The sequence below is a fragment of the Cervus elaphus genome, chromosome 22 (assembly GCF_910594005.1).
Source record: "Cervus elaphus chromosome 22, mCerEla1.1, whole genome shotgun sequence".
NCBI classification, from domain to species: domain Eukaryota; kingdom Metazoa; phylum Chordata; class Mammalia; order Artiodactyla; family Cervidae; genus Cervus; species Cervus elaphus.
Genome location: NC_057836.1, coordinates 17,190,193 through 17,215,808, shown reverse-complemented (window position 1 = coordinate 17,215,808; position 25,616 = coordinate 17,190,193). Strand labels below are relative to the sequence as shown.

Sequence of the window (25,616 nt, the reverse complement as noted above, 5' to 3'; positions counted from 1 at the left end):
AGTAATGCTCAAAATTCTCCAAGGCAGGCTTCAGCAATGTGTGAACCATGAACTTCAAGCTGGTTTTAGAAAAGGCAGAGAAACCAGAGGTCAAATTGCCAACATCCACTGGAACATCGAAAAAGCAAGAGAGTTCCAGAAAAACATCTACTTCTGCTTAATTGACTATGCCAAAGCCTTTGACTGTGTGGATCACAATAAACTGTGGAAAATTCTGAAAGAGATGGGCATACCAGACCACCTGACCTGCCTCTTGAGAAACCTGTATGCAGATCAGGAAGCAACAGTTAGAACTGGACATGGAACAACAGACTGTTTCCAAATAAGAAAAGGAGTACATCAAGCCTGTATATTGTCATCCTGCTTATTTACGTTATGTAAAGAGTACCTCATGTGAAACGCTGGGCTGGATGAAGCACAAACTGGAATCAAAATTGCCAGGAGAAATTTCAATAACCTCAGATATGCAGATGACACCACCCTTATGGCAGAAAGTGAAAAAGAACTAAAAAGCCTCTTGATGAAAGTGAAAGAGGAGAGTGAAAAAGTTGACTTAAAGCTCACCATTCAGAAAACTAAGATCATGGCATCCAGTCCCATCACTTCATGGCAAAGAGATGGGGAAACAGTGGAAACATTGGCTGATTTTATTTTGGGGGGCTCCAAAATCACTGCAGATGGTGACTGCAGCCATGAAATTAAAAGATGCTTGCTCCTCCTTGGAAGGAAAGGTATGACCAACCTAGACAGCATATTAAAAAGCCGAGACATTACTTTGCCAACAAAGGTCCATCTAGTCAAGGCTATGGTTTTTCCGGTAGTCATGTATGGATGAGAGAGTTGGACTGTAAAGAAAGCTGAGCACTGAAGAATTGATGCTTTTGAACTGTGGTGTTGGAGAAGACCCTTGAGAGTCTCTTGGACTGGAAGGAGATCCAACCAATCCATCCTAAAGGAGATCAGTCCTGAGTGTTCACTGGAAAGACTGATGTTGAAGCTGAAACTCCAATATTTTGGCCACCTGATGTGAAGAGCTGATTCATTTGAAAAGACCCTGATGCTGGGAAAGATTGGGGGCAGGAGGAGAAGGGGCCAACAGAGGATGAGATTGCTGGATGTCATCACCGACTCAATGGACATGAGTTTGGGTAAACTCTGGGAGTTACTGATGGACAGGGTGGCCTGGGGTGCTGCAGTCCATAGCATCGCAAAGAGTCGGACACGACTGAGCAACTGAACTCAACTGAACTGTACACTAACTGAATTAAAGAGGGAATTTTCATGATTATAATAAGATGCACCCTTAATAAAGATATAGACATCAAAATTCAAGAAAGGTTAACAGAACATAGCTTTGAAATATACTTGACAGAATGGAAAGAAATAGGCAAAATCACAATCAAAATGGAGGATTATTACTGTATCTTTTTCAATAGCATACAGACCAAACATAGAAAAAAACAAAGAATACAGTAGATGTACAACAACATGATCAGCACATTTAACTAAGTAACACATAGAGCAATGCACCCAACAGTGCAAGAGTTCACATTACTGTAAATGCACTAGGAGCATTTATCAAAAGTGACCACATAATGGGACAAAATCTTTCACTCTTTGAATTCATACAGAGTATTTACTCTGACCACAGTGGAATAAAATTAAGAATTAATAAGAAAAATTGTTAGCCATCCCTATTTTGGGAAATTCAGCAACACCCTTCCTTCCAAAAAACACCTAAGTCTGGGAATAAATTTAAAATTTACTAAATATTGTGAAATAATGATAATGAAGATATGATAATAATGATAATAAACACAAAATAATGATATGATCATAAATTCTTCTAATGAAACTCAAGTAGTGCCTAAGGGAAATTTATACCCTAGATTTAGAGAAGAGGAAAGACTGAGGGTGAAAAAAGTAAGCTTCCAGTTAAGAAACTAGATGAGAAAGTCTAAAGGATGTAGAATGTTGGGGTTAATTTTAAAAGGAACAAAAATGAATGGAAAAAAAGGTAAGCATAAGATAGAAAACCCTTTAAGCGTGGCTCATTGAAAATTGATGAACACTGATCAATACTAATGAAGAGCAGAGAGTAAAGGAAGTTAACAATACCAAGAATGAAAAGGGACATCACTGTAAATCATACAGATTTTTTGGTCATAGTTTTTGTGTTGTTGTTTGTTTGTTTTTTGGCTGTGCTATGGCTCGTGGGATCTTAGTTCCCAGGTCAGTGATTGAACTTGGACCCGTGACAGTGAAAGTCCAGAGATTTAACCCCTGGATTGCATAGCTTTATTAATACAATTTATACATTTAATGTGGATAAGTACACAGAAAGTGTCAATTTCTCCACAGCCTTGCCAACACTTAAGTGTCTTTAAAAAAAAAAAAAAAGTCATTCTGACATGTGTGAGATGATGTCTCTCTGTGGTTTGATTTACATTTCCCTGATGATTGACAATGTCAAGCATTTTTCATATACCCATTGGCCATTTGTATGTCTTCTTTAGAGAAATGTCTATTCAAGCCCTTGGCCAATTTTTCAATTGAGTTATTAGGTTTTGGATTTTTTTTTTCTTGAGTCGCAGGAGTTCCTTATTTGTTTGGAAAATAATACCTTATATAATTAGTGCTAGCTTGCTTTTTCACTCTGTTGATGTTTCCTTTGGCTTGAAGAAGCTTTTTAAGTTTGATATATCCCCACTTGTCTACTTTTGCTTTGTTACCTGTACTTTTGACATCATATCCATGAAATCATGAAGCAATGTGTTTTTATTTTGTGATGAAGCTATCACATATCTAAAATATAATTGTTATCTGGTGATAATGTTACACAATCACACATAGTAAAATAAATTCAGATAAATAAATGAATTCAAAATTAGGTTTAAAAAAATAGGTTTTGAATATTATTTAGTGGAACTGTAAAATTATTTGCAGAAAATGAAACTTGATTCAATGTTATTTTGGGATTAAGAATGGCATATGAAACATTTCATTAAAGGCAGAAGTCAAAAAAGTAAACCATTATAGATTTGATAACATAACCCCCCATTCACATATATAACCTTTAAAATATATGCAAAAATGGGGGAAATATTTACAAAAATATTTAAGGAAGAGTAAGTGATGTTTCTTTATAAGACTATAAAGAAAGCTGAGTGCTGAAGAATTGACGCTTTTGAACTGTGGTGTTGGAGAAGACGCTTGAGAGTCCCTTGGACTGCAGGGAGATCCAACCAGTCCATTTTAAAGGAGATCAGTCCTGGGTGTTCATTGGAAGGACTGATGTTGAAGCTGACACAACTGAGTGACTGAACTGAAGTGATGTTTGTTTATAGAGAGTTCCTACAAATAAATAAAAAATTTTAAAGCATTCTAGAGAAAAAAATATTGTCATGAAAGATATCTTAAAACTATAATATAGTAAAGAAGATAATATTTTTGTATATAGTGTTTGTGAAAGTCACTCTGCTACTGCTCAGTCACTTCAGTCATGTCCGACTCTGTGCGACCCCATAGACGGCAGCCCACCAGGCTCCCCCATCCCTGGGATTCTCCAGGCAAGAACACTGGAGTGGGTAACCTTTCCCTTCTCCAGGGGTCTTCCCAAGCCAGGGATCGCACCTAGGTCTCCCACATTGCAGGCAGATTCTTTACCTGCTGAGTCATCAGGGAAGCCCAAGAATATTGGGGTGAGTAGCCTATCCCTTCTCCAGTGGATCTTCCCAACCCAGGAATCAAACCAGGGTCTCCTGCATTGTAGGTGGATTCTTTACCAGCTTAGCTACCAGGGAAGCCCTAATGTGAATTTGAAAAAAAAAAAACAAAAAAACCATGAAGCATGTTCTTACGTTAAGACAATGAAGAGAATAATACTCTTTTAAAATTAATTATTTATTTGGTTATGCTGGGTCTTAGTTGCAGCATGCAAATTCTTACTCGTGGGATCATAAGAAAAAAAATTGTAACTACATGTGGTGATGGATATTACTGTACATGTGGTGATGATTTACCAATATGTACAAAAACATAAACACTATGTTTTACACTTAGAACTAATATAATGTTACAAGAATTACATCTCAATTAAAAATTTTAACAAACAGGATTGGAATATGTGGATAAAATCAGTTCCATCCTTACCTCATTTAGGCTTCTCTGGTGGCTCAGACAGTAAAGAATCTGACTGCAGTGCGGGAGACTCAATTGCAATACCTAGGTTGGGATGATCCCCTGGAGAAGGGAATGGAAACCCATTCCAGTATTCTTGCCTGGAGAATTCCGTGGACAGAGGAGCCTGGCAGGCTATAGTCCATGCAGGCACAAAGAGTCGGACATGATTGAGCAACTAACAATTTCACTTAATGTCATTTTGTGGACCCAAATTAAAATCACCACTTAGATTTTAAAATATCAAATCTCACTGCATCCTACAGGGTTAGGACAGACACACAGAAACAGTAAGTCACCTGCACACGAGATGTAGGCTTCCTCCTCTGGAGAACATGAAGTGTAATTCCAAGGGTCAGAAGGACACTGCCAGAGAGAGGTGTCAGTTCTCCGACACCGGATTCCATCCACCCACTGGGGTCTAGAACCTTCTCTAAGAGCAAGAAAAGAGTTGAGGGTTCCACTGTCCCCACAGCCAAGCTGTCTGCAGATCATGGACACAGTGATGTCCTCCATGGGGTTGCGGCAGACACTGCCCCAGGTCCCGTTGTAGAAAACTTCCAGCCACCCAGCACACTGCTGGTCCTCACTCACCATCCTGAGGGCCAGGAACTCTAAGATTGAAAGGGGAGGAGACAGGACACAATGAAAACTTTGCTGGATGTTTTAGGTTTTCCTTTCTTCTAGAAATGGTGAACATTCATCTCTGACCTTGTTTAAGAGGTACCCACTAGATGGCAAGACTGACATTGTCTCCCTTTTAACTGACTTTGTCCATTTGTGTCTGTCCTTCTATTTCTACCACAATGGTGTAGTGGATATGAACTGAGAGGAAGACCAAACTGTGTGGGCGCTAGCCAGGGAGGGGCAGGTGAATCCAGCTTCCTGACCAAATCTTTGAAGAGTATGTCAAGGGATGTGATGTGGATATTAGGGAGATAGGCAGAATAATTAACCCCAAAATGTCCACATCCCAATCTCTGCAACCTGTAAATATGTTACCATACCTGACAAAAGGGATTTACAGATGTGATTAAGAAAAGGACCTTGGGACGGTGAGATTAAGCTAAAATATTATATTAACAATGTCAGCCCAGTCTAAGCACATCCTTAGACCCACTATCCTTAAACATGGAATACATTTCTTAGCTCTGCCTAGAGAGAGAGATGTGACTCTCGATAATATTTGGAGGCCTGCAGCATTGCTGGTCTGATAATGGATGAAGGGAGCTCTGAACCAAGGGATGTAGGCAGTTTCTAGAAGCTTGAGAATTCCATGGACAGAGGGGCAGGGCAGGATACAGTCCATGGGATAGCAGAGTCAGACACAACTGTGTGAAGAACTTTCTTTTTTCTTTTTTTTAATCTAGAAGATTGAAAAGACAAGAAATAGATTCTCCCCCAGAGCCACAGAAGTGATGCAGCCCTGCTGAAGCCTTGATCCCAGCCCAGTGAGATCCTTGCTGGACATCTAAGCTACAGAAGAGTAAGGAAACAAATATATGCTGTTTTAAATCACTAATTGGTGAATTGTTAGGGAAGCAAACAGAAACTAGTACCATGGGTTTAAAATTCTTGTATGTAACTGGAGAGAGAGCCTTGCTTTCAACAAAAACTGTAAAAAACGGCTCTGCCAGGAAACACTGGGGGGAAGAAAGGACCAGATCCTCAGCTGCTGCAGGAGGAAGTAAAAGCACATCGTCCTCACGTCTGCTGGAAACACAGGCTCCTGGGAGGAAGCCTCCTTCTCTGGTCCTTTCGGCATCTCTCCCTCAGAGCTCAGACCCCGTCCTCCAGGGCCCACCCCCTCCCCCAGCCTGTGGACAGTGCGCAGCGCAGACCTGAGCAGATGACCCCCGCGTCCTGCTTATGTCTGCAGTCATGCCGCCCCCAGCCTCGTGAAGGGCACCTCCACACGTGGGACTCATTTCCTGTGCAGTTCAGGTCATCCAGCCAGATGGGCCCTGATCCTGCCCCGAAGTGGGCAGACCCTGTGGCATTGAGGGCTTGTCCACAGCCCAGCTGCCTGCACACCACGTGGGCATCATCCAGGCCCCAGCTGTCATCACAGATGGAGCCCCAGGAGCCCTCGTCAAGGATCTCCACTCTCCCTGCGCAGGGACCGCCCCCGTCCACCAGGCGGAGCTGTCTGCTGTCTGAGGAGAGAGAAATGGGTCAATGGGGCGGTGACCTGGGGAATGAAAAGGGTCTTCTGTCCTGTGGGACCCTCACCTGAGCAGTAGAGGGCGCTCTCCTCTGAGGCCGCAGAGCCTGCTGATTCCGAGCGGGAGTCGTTGCACTGGGGCAGCACCTGGGTCTGGTTTCCTGAAGAAACAACAATGATCAGAAGTCTGAAAGGGCTGAAGAACAGGAAACTGAATTAAGGGAAATAATGACCTAGTGATAGAGCCTAAGATGAAAGCTGTGTTCAGTTCACTTCAGTTCAGTCCCTCAATAGTGTCCTACTCTTTGCGACCCCATGAACCACAGCATGCAAACTCTCCCTGTCCATCACCAACTCCCGGAGTCCACCCAAACCCATGCCCATCGAGTCGGTGATACCATCCAACCATCTCATCCTCTGTCGTCCCCTTCTCCTCCTGCCCTCAATCTTTCCCAGAATCAGGGTCTTTTCAAATGAGTCAGCTCTTCACATCAGGTGGCCAAAGTATTGGAGTTTCAGCTTCATCAATCCTTCCAGTGAACACCCAGGACTGATCTCTTTTAGGGTGGACTGGTTGGCTCTCCTTGCAGTCCAAGGGACTCTCAAGAGTCCTCTCAAACACCACAGTTCAAAAGCATCAATTCTTCTGTGCTCAGCTTTTTTTATACTCCAACTCTCACATCCATACATGACTACTGGTAAAACCATAGCCTTCACTAGACAGACCTTTGTTGGCAAAGTTATGTCTCTGCTTTTTAATATGCTGTCTAGGTTGGGTCATAACTTTCCTTCCAAGGAGTAAGTGTCTTTTAATTTCTTGGCTGCCGTCACCATCTGCAGTGATTTTGGAGCCCCCAAAAATGAAGTCAGCCACTGTTTCCACTGTTTCCCCATCTATTTGACATGAAGTGATGGGACTGGATGCCTTGATCTTAGTTTTTTGAATGTTGAGTTTTAAGCCAGCTTTTGCACTCTCCTCTTTCACTTTCATCAAGAGGCTCTTCAGCTCCTCTTTGCTTTCTGCCATAAAGGTGGTGTCATCAGCATATCTGAAGTTATTGATATTTCTCCCGGCAATCTTTTTTTTTCTTCATATATGTTTATTAGTTGAAGGCTAATTACTTTACAATATTGTAGTGGTTTTTGTCATACATTGACATGAATTAGCCATGGATTTACATGTATTCCCCATCCCGTTCCCCCCTCCCAAGAACAGACTTTTGGACTCTCCTGGCAAGCTTGATTCCAGCTCATGCTTCATCCAGCCCAGCATTTCACATGATGTACTCTTCATATAAGTTAAATAAGCAGGATGACAACATACAGCCTTGACATACTCCTTTCCCAGTTTGGAACCAGTCTGTTCTTCAATGTCCAGTTCTAACTATTGCTTCTTGATCTGCATGCAGGAGGCAGGTAAGGTGGTCTGTTATTCCCATCTCTTTAAGAATTTTCCACAGTTTGTTATGATCCACACAGTGAAAGGTTTGGCATAGTCAATAAAGCAGAAGATGTTTTTCTGGAACTCTCTTGCTTTTTCTGTGATTCAACAGATGTTAGCAATTTAATCAATATGTAAAGGCAAAACTTTTAGCTGAAGAAAAAGAATATATACTTCATTTTGCTTATGATTTTGAGTCATTGATCAGGAAAAAAACTCAGTTTGGCAATCTTTCAATGGGGTCTTTCAGTGCTGCAATTAGATGTCACCTGGAGCTGAAGTCATTTAAAGATTTGACTGAACTCTGGTTCTGTAAAGAAACTCCTAGAAGTGTTCTAAAGGTAAAGGAACATCATTTCTTCAAGTTAAGTCAGAAAGATTTTACATATTCAGGAAGAAATGGGGCAGAAGGGGAATCGAGAAGGAAAGGCACTCACACACACACAGAGATTAAAGCAAAATATTGATACTAACATTTAGAAACCCAGGTAAAGGTCATAAGGGAATTTTTATATTACTTTCCCAACATTTTAATGTCTCAAATGACATCAAAATTTAAAAAATTAAAAGATGAAAACAACTCAAAGAGAATTCTTTGCCAGGACACTTTCACAAAAATACTCATAACATCAAAAATAAAATACCTAGGAGAAATCCTAGTAGAAGATGGGCAAAATCTCTGAGAGAAATTCAAGATCTAACTGAACAGAGGGATGTATTATGTCAATGATTTGGAAAACTCAACATTGTCAATGTCAGTCATCTTCAAATTTCTTTGTCTCCTCTCAGATTTTTAAATCTAATCTCAATGAAAATGCCCTTAAGCTTTTCTTTTGGTGAAAGTGACAAGCTGATTTCTAAATTCATACAAAATACAAGCAACCAAGAATGACCATCACAGTTGGTAAGAAAAGCAACAAAGTTAGAGGAGTTAATATAAAGTAACTCTTGTAAATTAAAATTATTAAGACTTACTACAAAGTTTGAAACTCTGGGAGATAGTGAAGGACATGGAAGCCTGATGAAATGTAGTTCATGGAGTCACAAAGAGTCAGACATGACTTAGTGATTGAACAACAACAACGACAAAGTTATGATAATTAAGAAAATGCAGTATTGGTGTGAGGATAGACAAATGATAACATGGAACAGAATAGAGTCTTAAAAAGGACAGACATACTTGCCCTTCTGCTTATGACGAAGGCATCTCTGAAGTAGGTAAAAGAATATTTTCAGAATAAGATTGAGTCAATTGGAAGTCCATATGAAACCTGACCCTTATCTTACACCGATATCAATCCCAGAAGGAATGCACAATTATATGCAAGAGAAAAATAATAAAATTTCCATAAGGTACTCTTGGAGAATGTTTTTATGATCTTGGAGTAGGCAAAAATTCTGTTTGAAAGGGTATAAGAAGCATTAACTGCACAGGAAAATGTTGGCAAGTTATGTTTCCATAAGATTAAGAAATGAGTTCATCAAAGGACACCATTTGATTTAAATAAAGAAAAGAAAAGACCAAGGGTTAAACATGGAAAGTAAGTAACACATATTTGCATCCAAAGACATTGTCATGGTAAGTTGTAGTATCATATTTGTAATAGTCAAGAACTGGAAACAACTCAGATTTATACTGTCAGTAGAATTGATCAGTACATGACCATGTGATCATTCAAAGTCATACTCTACGGTAATAAAAAAAATAAATAAAGTGCTACAATATACAACATCATGACTGAATCCCAAACATAATTTTGAGTCTAAGAAATTAGATATAAAAGATGTACAATACTGCATCATTTTATATAAAGTTCAAAAACTGATAAAACACTATGTTAGAAGAAGTTAGGTAAGCGGTTTTCCCTGTCGAGGAGGGAGGACACAGTTACTGGGGACAACAGTGACTGTGGTGCTGGGGACATTCTCTTTGTTGCTCTGGATTGGGGTTCATACTGAGGTATATGCTTACTGCTTCTACATTGTCTTCTATGGTTTTATGTAAGCAATAGTGTTGCTTAAAAATATATTATTCCCCTTCACACTTCTTGCCCTGGCCTGAAAAATGAAGGAACAATAAGATCCGTATTTCACCACGAAATATCTGACTTTGAAGTCCATTTTCCCTCACTCTCTGCTCTTGGGGACATTTCACTCCAGGAGCATCCTGAGTACCAGTAGCCCTTGTCCCTCTCTCTTACCTGAGCAGATCACAAAGGCTGTGTTGCCATGGGAACAGTCAGGCCCACCCAGGACAGTCACAGGACAACTCCACAGGAAGGACTCCACCCCCGAGCAGTGAAATCGGTCTGTTGAGACCTGACCACCTTCTTCCACAAAGTGTGGTCCTCTGGGAGTGGAGATGGCAACTCCACAGCCAAGCTGATGACAGACAACATTGGCATTGGCCAGACTCCAGTGGGAGGCACAGAGCGCTCTCCATTGTCCAGAAATGTTCATCTCCACCTGCCCCTCACACTGAGAGGAGCCGTTTGTCATGAGCCGGACTTCTGAGTACGCTGGTAGAAGAAGACAGAATTTCAGCAAAATCACATGAACAGCGTATCCACAGAGATGAAAGGCCTGACCTGCATCTCACCTGAACAGACAACCTGAGCAGCTCCACTGTGCTGACACCTGCCCCCTGGACAGGGCACTCTGGGGCAGACCTGGAGCTCAGGCTCCTCCCCCTCACACCTGAACTCTTCAGCCCAGACCCGGCCATCGGACTCTCTGAAGGGCACGTGTCCCAGGACAGACACAGCCTTGCCACATCCCAGCTCTGCACAGATGACCTGGGCAGTCGGGAGTGTGAAGTTCCCATCAGACACTGGGATCCAGGCTTCTCCAGAATGCACTTCTACTCGCCCTGAGCAGGGTCCATCCCCTCCAGCCAGACGTGCAAATCCTAAGAGGAAACAACAACAAAACCAGTGAATGTTCATGGTACTGACTTAAAACTGCACACTACAGGCAGTGGTGTGAAAGTTTTTCTTTTTAGAAGTGGAGCATGTAGAGAGTCTTTGACAGTTAGTGTCATAATTGAAGTTTCTTGAGCAGGTTTCTAAAGAGAAATCCAGGAGGTTTGCAAGGTCAGTTTCGAATGGCTGAATCCCAAGAACATACACACTGAGACTGGTTAGAAATCTGAATTCCTTGGTCTAGGAGCCAAGAAACTACAGAGCCCAGTTCAGATCACTGGGATGGCTGAATACTGGAAACACATCATTTAGCATTGGTTGAAGAAGTGAGTTTCTCATTTAGCAACCTAGGACCTACAGATCCAAGGATAATGTATAGTATGCAGGCACTTGAAAGTAGGCATATGCAGAACAGAACCCACCCAGAAGGACATGGGCTATGGGGACACTAGCATCCAGACAAGCTTAGAAAGCTTTCGTGGGACTTGTGGGGCTAATATTCTGAACAGTTTTCTCTCCCAGGAGCTAGTCCTCAAGTGACTTGGATGATGGAAAGTCTTGAGGCTGGATCCATGAGCGGATGCCAACCTGTAGACAGGTGATAGGTCCAGAGAAGAAATATAGATGCTATCACTAATTCATGTTTATGTCATCACATCTTGTCTTCTCAATAGCAAAAATTCCATTGATTTCTTCAGTGACCTCAGTGGGAAAGAAGAGGAATTAAGAAAACTCAGAGAGTCATAGAGAGAGAGTCCCAGCCATATCTCTTGAAATCCTAGGATTTGTCAAAGAACCTGGTAGAGTGTGTGTTCTCAGTGGGAGCTTACCAGACAGCTGAGTTTGCAGATCATCTCCTATTAGAGGTTTTTCTTCTGAAACAGGACTCATAGAAAATGCTAATTGATTTTAATACTATCATTGTACTAATTCTAACCACAGAAAAATATGCATTCTTCTCAAGTACAAATGGAATATTCTCCAGGCTAGGTTACAAATAACTCTTAACAAATTCAAAAGTATTAAAATAATTCCAAGTATCTCTCATGACCATAATGGAATGGAACTAAAATTCAATAGTGATAAGGAAACAGGACATTCATGAATATACAAAAATTAAACCACACACTGCTATTTTAAGATTGTTTTCTCTATTTCTATTAAGAATGTCATTGGGATTTATATAGAAATTGCAATAAATCTGTAGATCACTTTGACAAGTACAGGCATTTTAACAATGTTAATTCTTCCAGGCCAGAAGCACAGAATGACTTTCCATTGATCATATTGTCTTTAATTTCTTTCATAGGTGTTTTACAATTCCAAAAGAAGATGGCATGTTGAAAGCTTGGCAATTCTGAAAGGAGGAAGAAGAAGGAGGAGGAGGAGGAAGTGAGCAAACAAGCCATAATTTGCAGAGTTCCAAGTTGAAAAAGCCTCAATATGAACAAAATATGTAAGTATTTGTGGGAAACACTTGCTGAAGACGTTGTTAGCATATTACGTCACCCTCTGCTCCTCCCATCTACCACTTAAGCTGCTATCCTTTTTCATGTCTCCCACTTCAGACAAGCAAACACCATTTTAAAAGATACAGATGAATGGAAAAGGAAATCAGAAAGGATAGCTACTGCTGTAGCAGTAGGGTGTAGGTGGGGCAAATGGCATGCAAGGTGCGATCAGGGAAGTGTTAAAACTAAAGGAGACAAGCCAAAATAAAAGTTCATCATTTGGTCATCAAAGGAACACATTTTGAACAGAATGAAGATAACCCAATGAAAAAACTTTATTTGATTCGTCAAGTACAATTCCCTGATTTTCAGATGTGTTCTGATTATTTATTTCTAAAGTTCTTACTGGTAAAGGACTGCTTAGTGATGCCCAACATCCAACCAAAAAAATTATTAGAATTTCCAAAGGGGAAAAATGTAACCCATAACACATTTTTAAAAAATAATTATTTAAATCAGCTTCAGAAATTATAGAAATGATTGAACTGGCTGAAGAGATCTTTAAACCACTAATATCCATATGCTTAATGAAGAATAAAAATAAACAGGGAGGAAAACTAGGAAAAATAAACACATGAGAATTTTAAAACTGAAAAAATATAGTGTTGGAATGGACAATTATTTGGATTAATTACACAAGAGACTAGACATTGCAGAATGAAAGAATTGGGAAGTAAAACTCTGCAATAGAGACTATCTAAACTGAACCAAAGAGAGCAAAAAGGCAGAAAAATATGAATGAAAACACAGTGGCATGTAGTGGATAACATAAAAATACATAAAATATGTGTATTTGGAGATTCAAAATAAGGGCTCTGTGGAAAAATACTAAGAAATGATAAATGAAGTTTTTCCAAATTTTTTGAAAACTGTAAATCCACTGATTCGAAAAGCTAAACAAACCCTAAACAAGGTAATGAAATCATTCTCAGAAAACATGACAATGTAAATACTGAAATTCAGTGGTAAACAAACAAACAAAAATATCTTAAGAGCAGCCAGGGAAATTTGACACATAATATACAGGGAACGAAAGGATAAGTGTTATTTACTGACTTTTTGTTGGAGGCAATGAAAGTCAGATGACAATATAAAAACATACTTAAAGTATTGGGGTTGGGCATTTGTTACCCTAGAACTGAATCAGCTATGAAAATACTTTTCAAAACTGAATGAAAATGAAAATGATTTCAGGTCAATGAAAGATGATAGACTTGGAGGCCACCAGACACCACACTACACAAAACTGCCTCAGAAAGTTCTTCAAGCTCAAGGGAGATGACAGCAGATGAAAACAAGGATCCTCTCAAAGCTGCAGAGACTGTGCTAAATGCTGATTCTCTATGAGAAGATTTAAGGCAAAATATTAGCAACATTTCCCAGGTCTAGGAAAATCCCACATACCACGGAGTAACTAAGCCCATGCACCACAACTAGTGAGCCTGTGCTCTAGAGCCCAGGGGCCACGACTACTGAAGCTTGTGCACCCTAGAGCCTGTGCTCCAAAACAAGCGAGGCCACCGCAATGGGAACCTCGTGCACTGCAACTAGAGAGTAGCCTCTGATCTCCGCAGCTAGAGAAAAGCCCATGCAGCAATGAAGGCTCAGCACAGCCAAAAATAAATAAAAATTATTTTAAATTTTAAAAAAGTAATTCAACATTATTATCACCTAAAAATCTGATATGGCTAATAAGCCAATAGAGTTTTAAGATAAAATAATAAAATATACTCAAAGATTAAAATAGGAACAAAGATATAACAAATAGCAGGCAAGTACACTTAAACCCAATTATATCAATAGTTACATTAAATGTAAATAATTTAAGTACTCCAAATAAAAAACAAGATGATCAGACCAGATAAAATAAGACAAAACAATATACTATCTATAAATATATGTGTGTTTAAATATAAACACAGAAACATATTAAAAAGGTAAAAAATTATATACTATGCAAACACAAGTCAGAGAAAGCTGTATACAGCATCTATATTAATATCATACAAAGTCAGACTATAAGACAAAGAATACATTCAGAGAAAAAGAAACATTTTATGGTAATAAAATACAAAAGAAATTATATACTATCAAAACTGGTGGCTTAAAAATAAAGTGATGCTTAGAAGAAAATTTAGAACCTTGATGCTTCCTTGATGCCTACATTAGAATAAAAATAGAAACAGAAGAAAATGATCCAAGACCCAAGAATCTACAAAAGCAACAACAGTCATAACTGAAAAGTGAAAGTCGCTCAGTCATGTCTGACTCTTTGTGATCCCATGGTCTATACAAAGATCAAGCACAAAGAACAAATATTAAAAGCAGCAAGGGAGAAACAACAAATAACACACAAAGGGATTCCCATAAGGATAACACCTAATCTATCAATAGAAACCCTCCAGGCCAGAAGGGAATGGCACAACATACTTCAAGTAGTGAAAGAGAATAACCTACAACCTAGATTACTGTACCCAGCAAGGATCTCATTCAGATATGAAGGAGAATTCAAAAGCTTTACAGACAAGCAAAAGCTGAGAGAATTCAGCACCACCAAACCAGCTCTTCAACAAATGCTAAAGGATCTTCTCTAGACAGGAAACACAGAAAGGCTGTATAAACGTGAACCCAAAACAGCAAAGTAAATGTCAACGGGACCATACCTATCAATAATTACCTTAAATGTAAATGGGTTGAATGCCCCAACCAAAAGACAAAGACTCGCTGAATGGGTACAAAAACAAGACCCCTATATATGCTGTCTACAAGAGACCCACCTCAAAGCAAGAGACACATACAGACTAAAAGTGAAGGGCTGGAAAAAAATATTCCACGCAAACGGAGACCAAAAGAAAGTAGGAGTTGCAATACTCATATCAGATAAAATAGACTTTCAAATAAAGGCTGTGAAAAGAGACAAAGAAGGACACTACATAATGATCAAAGGATCAATCCAAGAAGAAGATATAACAATTACAAATATATATGCAGCCAACATAGGAGCACCGCAATATGTAAGGCAAATGCTAATGAGTATGAAAGAGGAAATTAATAGTAACACAATAATAGTGGGAGACACTAATACCCCACTTACATCTATGGATAGATCAACTAAACAGAAAATTAACAAGGAAACACAAACTTTAAATGACACAATGGACCAGCTAGACCTAATTGATATCTATAGGACATTTCACCCCAAAACAATCAACTTCACCTTTTTCTCAAGTGCACACGGAAACTTCTCCAGAATGGATCACATCCTGGGCCATAAATCTAGTCTTGATAAATTCAAAAAAATTGAAATCATTCCAGTCATCTTTTCTGACCACAGTGCAATAAGATTAGATCTCAACTACAGGGAAAAAATTTATTAAAAATTCAAACATATGGAGGCTAAATAACATGCTTCTGAATAAATCATAGAAGAAATCAAAAAAGAAATCAAAATATGCATAGAAATGAAAGAAAATGAAAACACAACAACCCAAAACCTATCGGACACTGTAAAAGCAGTGCTAAGGGGAAGGTTCATAGCATTACAGGCTTACCTCAAGAAACAAGAAAAAAGTCAAATAAATAACCTAACTCTACACCTAAAGCAACTAGAGAAGGAAGAAATGAAGAACCCCAGGGTTAGTAGAAGGAAAGAAATCTTAAAAATTAGGGCAGAAATAAATGCAAAAGAAACTAAAGAGACCATAGTGAAAATCAACAAAGCTAAAAGCTGGTTTTTTGAAAAAATAAACTAAATTGACAAACCATTGGCAAGACTCATTAAGAAACAAAGAGAGAAGAACTAAATTAACAATATTAGAAATGAACATGCAGAGATCAAAACAGACAACACTGAAATACAAAGGATCATAAGAGACTACTACCAGCAGCTCTATGCCAATAAAATGGACAACTTGGATGAAATGGACAAATTCTTAGAAAAGTATAACTTTCCAAAACTGAACCAGAAAGAAATAGAAGATCTTAACAGACCCATCACAAGCAAGGAAATCAAAACTGTAATCAGAAATCTTCCAGCAAACAAAAGCCCAGGACCAGATGGCTTCACAGCTGAATTCTACCAAAAAGGTAGAGAAGAGCTAACACCTATCTTACTCAAACTCTTCCAGAAAATTGCAGAAGAAGGTAAACTTCCAAACTCATTCTATGAGGCCACCATCACCTTAATTCCAAAACCAGATAAAGATGCCACAAAAGAAGAAAACTACAGGCCAATATCACTGATGAACATAGATGCAAAAATCCTTAACAAAATTCTAGCAAACAGAATCCAACAACATATTAAAAAAATCATACACCATGACCAAGTGGGCTTTATCCCAGGAATGCGAGGATTCTTTAATATCCACAAATCAATCAATGTAATACACCACATTAACAAATTGAAAGATAAAAACCATATGATATCTCAATAGATGCAGAGAAAGCCTTTGACAAAATTCAACACCCATTTATGATTAAAACTCTCCAGAAAGCAGGAATAGAAGGAACATACCTCAACATAATAAAGGCTATATATGACAAACCCACAGTAAGCATTACCCTCAATGGTGAAAAATTGAAAACATTTCCCCTAAAATCAGGAACAAGACAAGGGTGCCCACTCTCACTTCTGCTATTCAACATAGTTTTGGAAGATTTGGCCACAGCAATCAGAGCAGAAAAAGAAGTAAAAGGAATCCAGATAGGAAAAGAAGAAGTGAAACTCTCGCTGTTTGCAGATGACATGATCCTCTACATAGAAAACCCTAAAGACTCTGCCAGAAAATTACTAGAGCTAATCAACGAATATAGTAAAGTTGCAGGATATAAAATTAACACACAGAAATCCCTTGCATTCCTATACACTAACAATGAGAAAACAGAAAGAGACATTAAGGAAACAATATCATTCACCATTGCAACAAAAAGAATAAAATACTTAGGAATATATCTACCTAAAGAAACAAAAGACCTATACATAGAAAACTATAAAACACTGATGAAAGAAATCAAACAGGACACAAACAGATGGAGAAATATACTGTGTTCATGGATTGGAAGAATCAATACTGTGAAAATGAGTATACGGGCCAAAGCAACCTATAGATTCAATGCAATCCCTATCAAGCTACCAACGGTATTTTTCACAGAACTAGAACAAATAATTTCACAATTTGTATGGAAATACAAAAAACCTCGAATAGCCAAAGTAATCTTGAGAAAGAAGAATGGAACTGGAGGAATCAACCTGCCTGTCCTCAGACTATACTACAAAGCCACAGTCATCAAGACAGTATGGTACTGGCACAAAGACAGAAATATAGATCAATGGAACAGAATAGAAAGCCCAGAGATAAATCCACGAACCTATGGACACCTTATCTTTGACAAAGGAGGCAACGATACACAATGGAAAAAAGACAACCTCTTTAACAAGTGGTGCTGGGAAAACTGGTCAACCACTTGCAAAAGAATGAAACTAGAACACTTTCTAACACCATACACAAAAATAAACTCAAAATGGATTAAAGATCTAAATGTAAGACCAGAAACTATAAAACTCCTAGAGGAGAACATAGGCAAAACACTCTCTGATGTAAATCACAGCACGATCCTCTATGACCCACATCCCAGAATATTGGAAATAAAAGCAAAAATAAACAAATAGGACCTAATGAAACTTAAAAGCTTTTGCACAACAAAGGAACCTATGAGCAAGGCGAAAAGACAGCACTCAGATTGGGAGAAAATAATAGCAAACAAAGCAACAGACAAAGGATTAATCACAAAAATATACAAGCAACACCTGCAGCTCAATTCCAGAAAAAATAAATGACCCAATCAAAAAATGGGCCAAAGAACTAAACAGACATTTCTCCAAAGAAGACATACAGATGGCTAACAAACACATGAAAAGATGCTCAACATCACTCATTATCAGAGAAATGCAAATCAAAACCACAATGAGGTACCATTACATACCAGTTAGGATGGCTGCTATCCAAAAGTCTACAAGCAATAAATGCTGGAGAGGGTGTGGAGAAAAGGGAACCCTCTTACACTGTTGGTGGGAATGCAAACTAGTATAGCCGTTATGGAGAACAGTGTGGAGATTCCTTAAAAAACTGGAAATAGAACTGCCATATGACCCAGCAATCCCACTTCTTGGCCTACACACCGAGGAAACCAGATCTGAAAGAGACACATGTACCCCAATGTTCATCGCAGCACTGTTTATAATAGCCAGGACATGGAAGCAACCTAGATGGCCATCAGCAGACGAATGGATAAGGAAGCTGTGGTACATATACACCATGGAATATTACTCAGCCATTAAAAAGAATTCATTTGAATCAGTTCTAATGAGATGGATGAAACTGGAACCCATTATACAGAGTGAAGTAAGCCAGAAAGATAAAGAACATTACAGCATACTAACACATATATATGGAATTTAGAAAGATGGTAATGATAACCCTATATGCAAAAGAGAAAAAGAGACACAGATGTACAGAACAGACTTTTGAACTCTGTGGGAGAAGGCGAGGGTGGGATGTTTTGAGAGAACAGCATCGAAACATGTATATTATCTATGGTGAAACAGATCACCAGCCCAGGTGGGATGCATGAGACAAGTGCTCGGGCCTGGTGCACTGGGAAGACCCAGAGAGGGTAGGTAGGTAGAGAAGGAGGTGGGAGGGGGGATTGGGATGGGGAATACATGTAAATCCATGGCTAATTCATGTCAATGTATGACAAAACGCACTACAATATTGTAAAGTAATTAGCCTCCAACTAATAAAAATAAATGGAAAAAAAATAAAGAAAAAAAATAAAGAAAAAAAAAACAAAGTGATGCTTAGAAGAAAATTTAGAACCTTGATGCTTCGTTGATGCCCACATTAGAATAAAAATAGAAACAGAAGAAAATGATCCAAGACTCAAGAATCTACAAAAGCACCAACAACCATAACTGAAAAGTGAAAGTCACTCAGTTGTGTCTGACTCTTTGTGACCCCGTGGTCTATACAATCCATGGAATTCTCCAGGCCAGGATACTGGAGTGGGTAGCCTTCCCTTCTCCAGGGGATCTTCCCAACCCAAGGATCGATCCCAGGTGCCCCACATTGCAGGCAGATTCTTTACCAGCTGAGCCACAAGGGAAGCCCAGGAATACTGGAATGGGTAGCCTATCCCTTCTCCAGGGGAATCTTCCCAATCCAGGAATCAAACAGGGGTCTCCTGCACTGCAGGCAGACTCTTTACCAACTGCGCTATCAGGGAAGATCATAACTGAAAAATAGGATTGAGAACTGAGTACAGAAATCAAATAAGTAGAAAGCAAATACAAATCAAAAAAATCAATAGGGTCCATTAGTGATACTCTTAAAAAGACATTAACACTGATAATCTTCTAGCAAAACCAATTAAGAAAAAAGAGTGAACACAAATTAACAACACCAGTAACAAAAGGAATTATCATTATAGATCTTCCCAACACCTAAAGATAAGAGATGTGAGCCAGCGTTATTCTAATTTGAAAAATTTTTGTAAAGTGGGCCTAGTCCTTGAAAACACATTACTTGTGAAACACAACTCACTGAAATCTGATACAAAAAAAGAGAGAAAAAGATGAGTAAACTTATATTTGTTAAATAAACAGAATCTATCTGTATTATAAAAACTTTCCTCTAAAAAACTGCAACCTCCTAGCACTTCCACAGAGCTCAGAAATGACTCCCACAACAGGATAAAGGAAGAGAGGGAGGGAAGGGATGAGGGCAGGAAGGAAGTGTAACACAGAGGCTGTGGTGAATGTAGGAGTTGACCTGCATCTTTCCAACCCTCCCCTCCTGCAATCCTTGCATCTTCATCCCCTCACCAGTTTGCACTTCAGTACTGTAGTTCCTGTTGGCTCAGAAGATAATCAAGACTCTGCCTGCAATGTAGGAGACCCAGGTTTGATCCCTGGGTGAAGAAGATCCCCTGGAGAAGGAAATGGCAACCCACTCCAGTATTCTTGCCTGGAGAATCCCATGGACAGAGGAGCTTGGTGGGCTACGGTCCATGGTGTCACAAAGAGTAGGACAGGACTGAAGCAACTTAGCACACTTGCACCACAGTCCTGCTCAATTTGTTTAGCCCCTCATTGAAGTCTCCTCGTTATTTCAAACAAGCTTCTCTGGTCATTGTTTCCACTCTAGATTTCTCCTAAACACAGTACTCCACTTTCAACAATCCACTACTGAGGCTGAAATTTCTCTTCCATACCTGACTCCTAAGATTAACCAGAAGAAACTTCAAGAGTTCAATTTCGATTAAGAAAATGAAAAAATAAGCTATTCTAATCTTATCTCTACTACATCACCACCACTTTAACTTACCTTTGCATCATTAAAACTTGTCTGAAAATACAGAAAAGACACACCAAGGGGAGGAAACTAATGACAAAAGGAGAAATAGAAAGAACCTGGAACCATTCATAAAAATATGACAGCCTAAGTTAGAGCAATGGTAGTCAGGGAGTACAAACCACAATCAGGGTTTAAATATCAGAACACTCTCCAATTCTTTACTTTTAAGTGTAACTTAACTGGAATTAATATCAAGACATCAATCTTCTTAGGATGATAATATTGGGAGTTCTAATTTCACAGAAAGTTCAAACATCACACACTCCATTTTCATTCAGATGCTGACTTATCAAAATATGGTAGAGACACCTGTAGTGTTTCCACAAATTTATCAGCAGTTGGAACAATGATTAGGACATTGTGACAATGAGGAAGTTTACTTGAGATGCCAGAAAACAGGTTTGCTTAAAACAAAAGTTTCTAAATAAAATTTAAAAGCTCCTTGAAAATAACTACTTTTAATAGGAATAATAAAGAGAATGGAAGGAAACGTTTTGAAGAGATGAATAGATTTATGACGTAAGTGCTGTAATGGTTTCACAAATGCATACTTATCAAGCAGTTTTGTATGACAGTCATACCTCAATAAAGTACCTTTTGAAAAGGAAAAGAATTGTTTTCTTAAGGGCTTCAACTAGAATCATCAAAGATCTGCTGAAGGTGAGATTAGAAAAGATCACTTTCCCAATGACCTTCCTCAACATAAACACCCAAGAGCTGACTGGCTGTGGCTGCTACGGTCCTACTGCAGGTGTCCTCAGGGCTCCCTTGTCCCACGATCACATCAGGTGGGGTGATTCTTGCCTAAGACCAGCTCCCTATGTGAGGGAATTCACTGTGATAACTGACAATATCTTCCTCCAGTCCAGCTTCTCTGATGGGACTAATATCCTGGACATCCAATCCATAATTATGATAACAACTAGAAGCATCTCTGTCAAATACTGTGACCACCCACTCACACCCTAGGTTCACTGTTGTATTTACTGCATCCACCTTAGCACAGGTCAAACACATAGACAGCACTGAGCACTGCACAGGAGTCACTTCAGGTCCTCTTAACTTCACTACCTCTTATACGTGATGCACTTCAGCTACTGTGTTGTAAACTTCAAGACTTCATTTTCCTGGTCCCTCAACATCCCTGCAAATGTCATGTGAGCTCCCCACTCAGTTGATCAGGGGCACCAGTGTGATGAGACTGTTTTCTGCCACAAGTTCCACTTCTGGCTTCCTCTGACTGTGACCTAGGGACATTTAAACGCACCAGTGAAATCCCCTCACACCTTTTCCTTGTGTAACTGCACCCTGACCCCCTGTATGGTCACTTGTGCATGTGTCTTAACATGCCCTTTTGGGTCACCATTGCTTGGTTGAGCCTATTCTATTGGCACATCCCCCACATACCGACCTGATGGAGTGTGGTGACTCTGAGTTTTAGGACCTATGAGTATGATAAACCTTGTTGCCTACAACTCTTCTGTGAGCACACCCACCACCATGTAGCCACACCCTACTGACCATTATATCAAAGAATACAGAACAATTACCATGATAAGACTATGTCACAGAGGTCAAATACAACAGCTGTATCTGTATGAAAGTTTTGACCTGACTTCTCTACCTTCTGTGACACATCACACAGACCCTTCACCAATCATGTTCTAAAGGCTATAATCCATAATCTCGAGTCATTCTGCTGATAAGACAGATGCTTTTCCTGCTAGAGATCCCCACACAGACCAGACAGGACTTACCTGAGCAGACTACTCCAGCATCCCGGTCATGGGAATAGCTATCATTACGATAGTCTTTAATATCAGAATGCCTACAGTCACTGACAGTTGACTCTGTCCCTTCACAAGAAGTATACAAAAGCCAAATGGGGCCAAGTCCTGGCCCAAAATAAGCCCTTCCGGGAAAACCAATGGCAGCTCCACACTCCAGCTGTCTGCACACTACAGATGCATCCTTCATCCTCCAGCGGTAACCATCCACTGTGCCCCATTCTCCATGGTGCTTCACTTCCACTCTCCCCTCACAGCGGTGGGCTCCATCCTTCAGCCTCAGCTCCAGATCTGCAAGAGAGAACAGACACAGGACACAGGAGAGACATTAGGAGACTTGCAGTGATATAATATTTAAAATATAAGCTCTCTGAGGAGTAAAAAAGCACATAGGATATAGTATTTGTTGACCTCTATGGTATAAACATTCCCACAAGGCCAACTTGAAGCCCCCAATGTGCCATCACTGAACCTGGAGCAGGAAGGGAGGCACCAGATGTTTCTCACAAGCTTGTGGAACCAGCTCCAGGGACACCACCGAGGACAGGCCTTCAGAGACTCTGGATGCTGCCCTCCCTGTAGATGTGCCCAAAGCTACTAGGGTCCAGCTTCCCCATCTCAGTTAGAGCTCCTGGTCCGAGATCCAGGAAGGAATCCTCCCTTTTCCTCCCTGTCCACAGGGAGCGTCTCATCCAGCTTAGGAACAGAGGGCTGGGGTAACAGGCTCTACAGTGTCCTGGTTATTCCTGTCACCTGTGTTCACGTCCTTGTGTAATCCACACTCGAATGTGCCTAGTAACATGCAGCTAACAAATGGAATTTGACAAAAGTGATCAGGTGTCACTTTAGTGATTAAGTTTTAAGACGACTCTGGTTTCTGCATTAAAAAGGAGTTCATTTGCAGGAACATTATAGATGGTGACATTACTAGTGTTCAGCAACATTTAAAATTCTCCTTTTATGAGTTTGTGGAAATAGTAATACTTCCTTGCCTATTTGAAGTTAAGCATAACTATGTGATCTGGCTCATTCAACAAAGTGGCAGAACAAATGATGTCACTTCTACATAGAAACACTTAGGAGCCAATATGTTTTTCTACCACAGCAAATCCTGCAGCCTTGTATTGCAGTGAGAGCATAATACATGGTGGAGAATTCAACAACTTGAGTGCTTGAAGAATTACCATAGCAGAAGTCCTGCCAAAGTGAACAGAACATGTTATATAAGGATACATTTTGTTTTTTTACTACACCATACCTAGCTTACTTTTACTAAAATGGGAAATAACAGCAGAAAATTGACAGAAAGAAAAATACTAAGATAAAGACTAGGTGTATAAAATTGAGAAACATCTATACTAACATCTAAAATCCCAAGAACAAAAAGAGATGTCAGGGTAGAGTAGAGTTAAGCCTTAGATTTGCTGAAAGAAAAAAAAAAATGCCAATCTAAAACTCTACACTCAAAACCATTCTCTCAAGGAATAAAGACCTCAAATGTGCCATTACCAAAATGCTGATGTAGGAGACAGCAGCCTCCATCTTCTTAAAAATGACCAAATTTAGACAGCGATCAGTAACAAAAACAGCTCCAGAAAGATCTGCAGTACCCTAAGAAGTTTGACCATGCCAAGATACTGTCATTTTGGAGGCATCATTACATCCTCCAAACCAGCATCACTCACTGTCAAGGGTGCCAGGAGAGTTCCTCTCGCCAGGAGGGCAAGAGCAGGCTGAGTAACCAGTGTCCCTAGCCTTTGGGGGCACCATATGAAAATCCTGCTTCAGGTTCACTTCCTGCAGACCTGCAAATCTGAGCTAGTCTTATAGAGATGGCTAGGCATAAGAAAGAAGAGCAAAAGACCAATAGCAACCTCATGGCAGGAGCAATCAGAGTTCACAGTGAGCCGCTCTGCAGACAGATGCAGCAGATTTTACACCTGAAAGGATTAATAACAAGCACAGATGATAGTTTTCCAGTAGTCATGTATGGATGTGAGAGTTGGACCATAAAGAAGGCTGAGCCCTGAAGAATTGATGCTTTCAATCTGTGGTGCTTGAGAAGACTCTTGAGAGTTCTTTGGACACCAAGGAGATAAAACCAGTCAACCCTAAAGGAAATCAACCCTGAATATTTATTGAAAGGGCTGATGCTGGAGCTGAAGCTCCACTACTTTGGCCACCTGATGCAAAGAGCTGACTCACTGGGAAAGACCTTGCTGCTGGGAAAGACTGAAGGAAAAGGAGAAGGGCAGCACAGGATGAGATGTTTAGATAGCATCACCAACTCAATGGACATGAGTTTGAGCAATGAGCCATTGTTGGTCTTGGCCTTTGCTGCCTTCCTAGGCCGTCCCACAACATGATCATCTGCAACCATCATCTCCCCCACAGAGGCACCTGCAACAGGCCCCCAAAGCCAAGTGTGTGCACACCATTGGCTCTGGCCACCACCACTGCTGGTCATGATTCCTAGGCTTTGGAACTGGAGGCACTGCTGAGGACACCAACTACCATTCCAGTGACAGCAGACCCCCTGCAACACTTGCCAAACACCACACAATGTCAATGCTGTGGACGTCAGCAGCCTGAGCCAAACAGCCTCATGTTCTCCCAGACCCAGTGCCACCTTATGCCTCTGCACTTGGCACCCTGCAGTACATTCCAGTGTGCCCCTACCCAGAGGTGAAAGGCTTTCTCTACTGAAATCAGGACATAGTGTCTGGCAGAGGTGACAGCTTTTTCAAATGTGCAGACATCTACAAGAGGATAAGGCATCAAGAAGAATCGGGGAAACAAAATCCCACCAAAGGAATACAGTAAACCTCCTGGAACCAGTGCAAATTAATGGAGATCCAAGAATTGCCTGACAAAGAATTCAAAATAATACCACAAAAGATGCTCAGAGAGTTACAAGAGAATTCAAATATTTTTTGACACCAGGAAAATAATACAAATAAAATAAGAGCAATAAAGACATATAAAATTAAAAAAAAAAAAAACGAACTAACCAGATATTTTGAAGCTGAATAATAAATGAATGGGCTTCCCAGGTGGTGCTAGTGGTAATGAACCCCTCTGCCAGTGCAGGAGATGTAAGAGACTCAGGTTCGATCCCTGGGTCTGGAAGATCCCCTGGAGGAGCACGTAGCAACTGACTCTAGTATTATTGCCTGGTGAATCCCATGGACAGAGAACC

The 25,616-nt window shown here is 40.0% G+C and overlaps 1 protein-coding gene across 1 annotated transcript in view; it reads right to left on the bottom strand.

Moving 5' to 3' along the window:
* Positions 1–25,616, bottom strand: part of LOC122679939 — a 335,468-nt gene that overhangs the window by 29,898 nt on the left and 279,954 nt on the right. Inside the window, exon 46 of the mRNA XM_043880798.1 lies at positions 4,479–4,793. Within this exon, the coding sequence (XP_043736733.1) occupies positions 4,479–4,793 (315 nt within the window). The remainder of the gene's footprint in view (positions 1–4,478; positions 4,794–25,616) is intronic.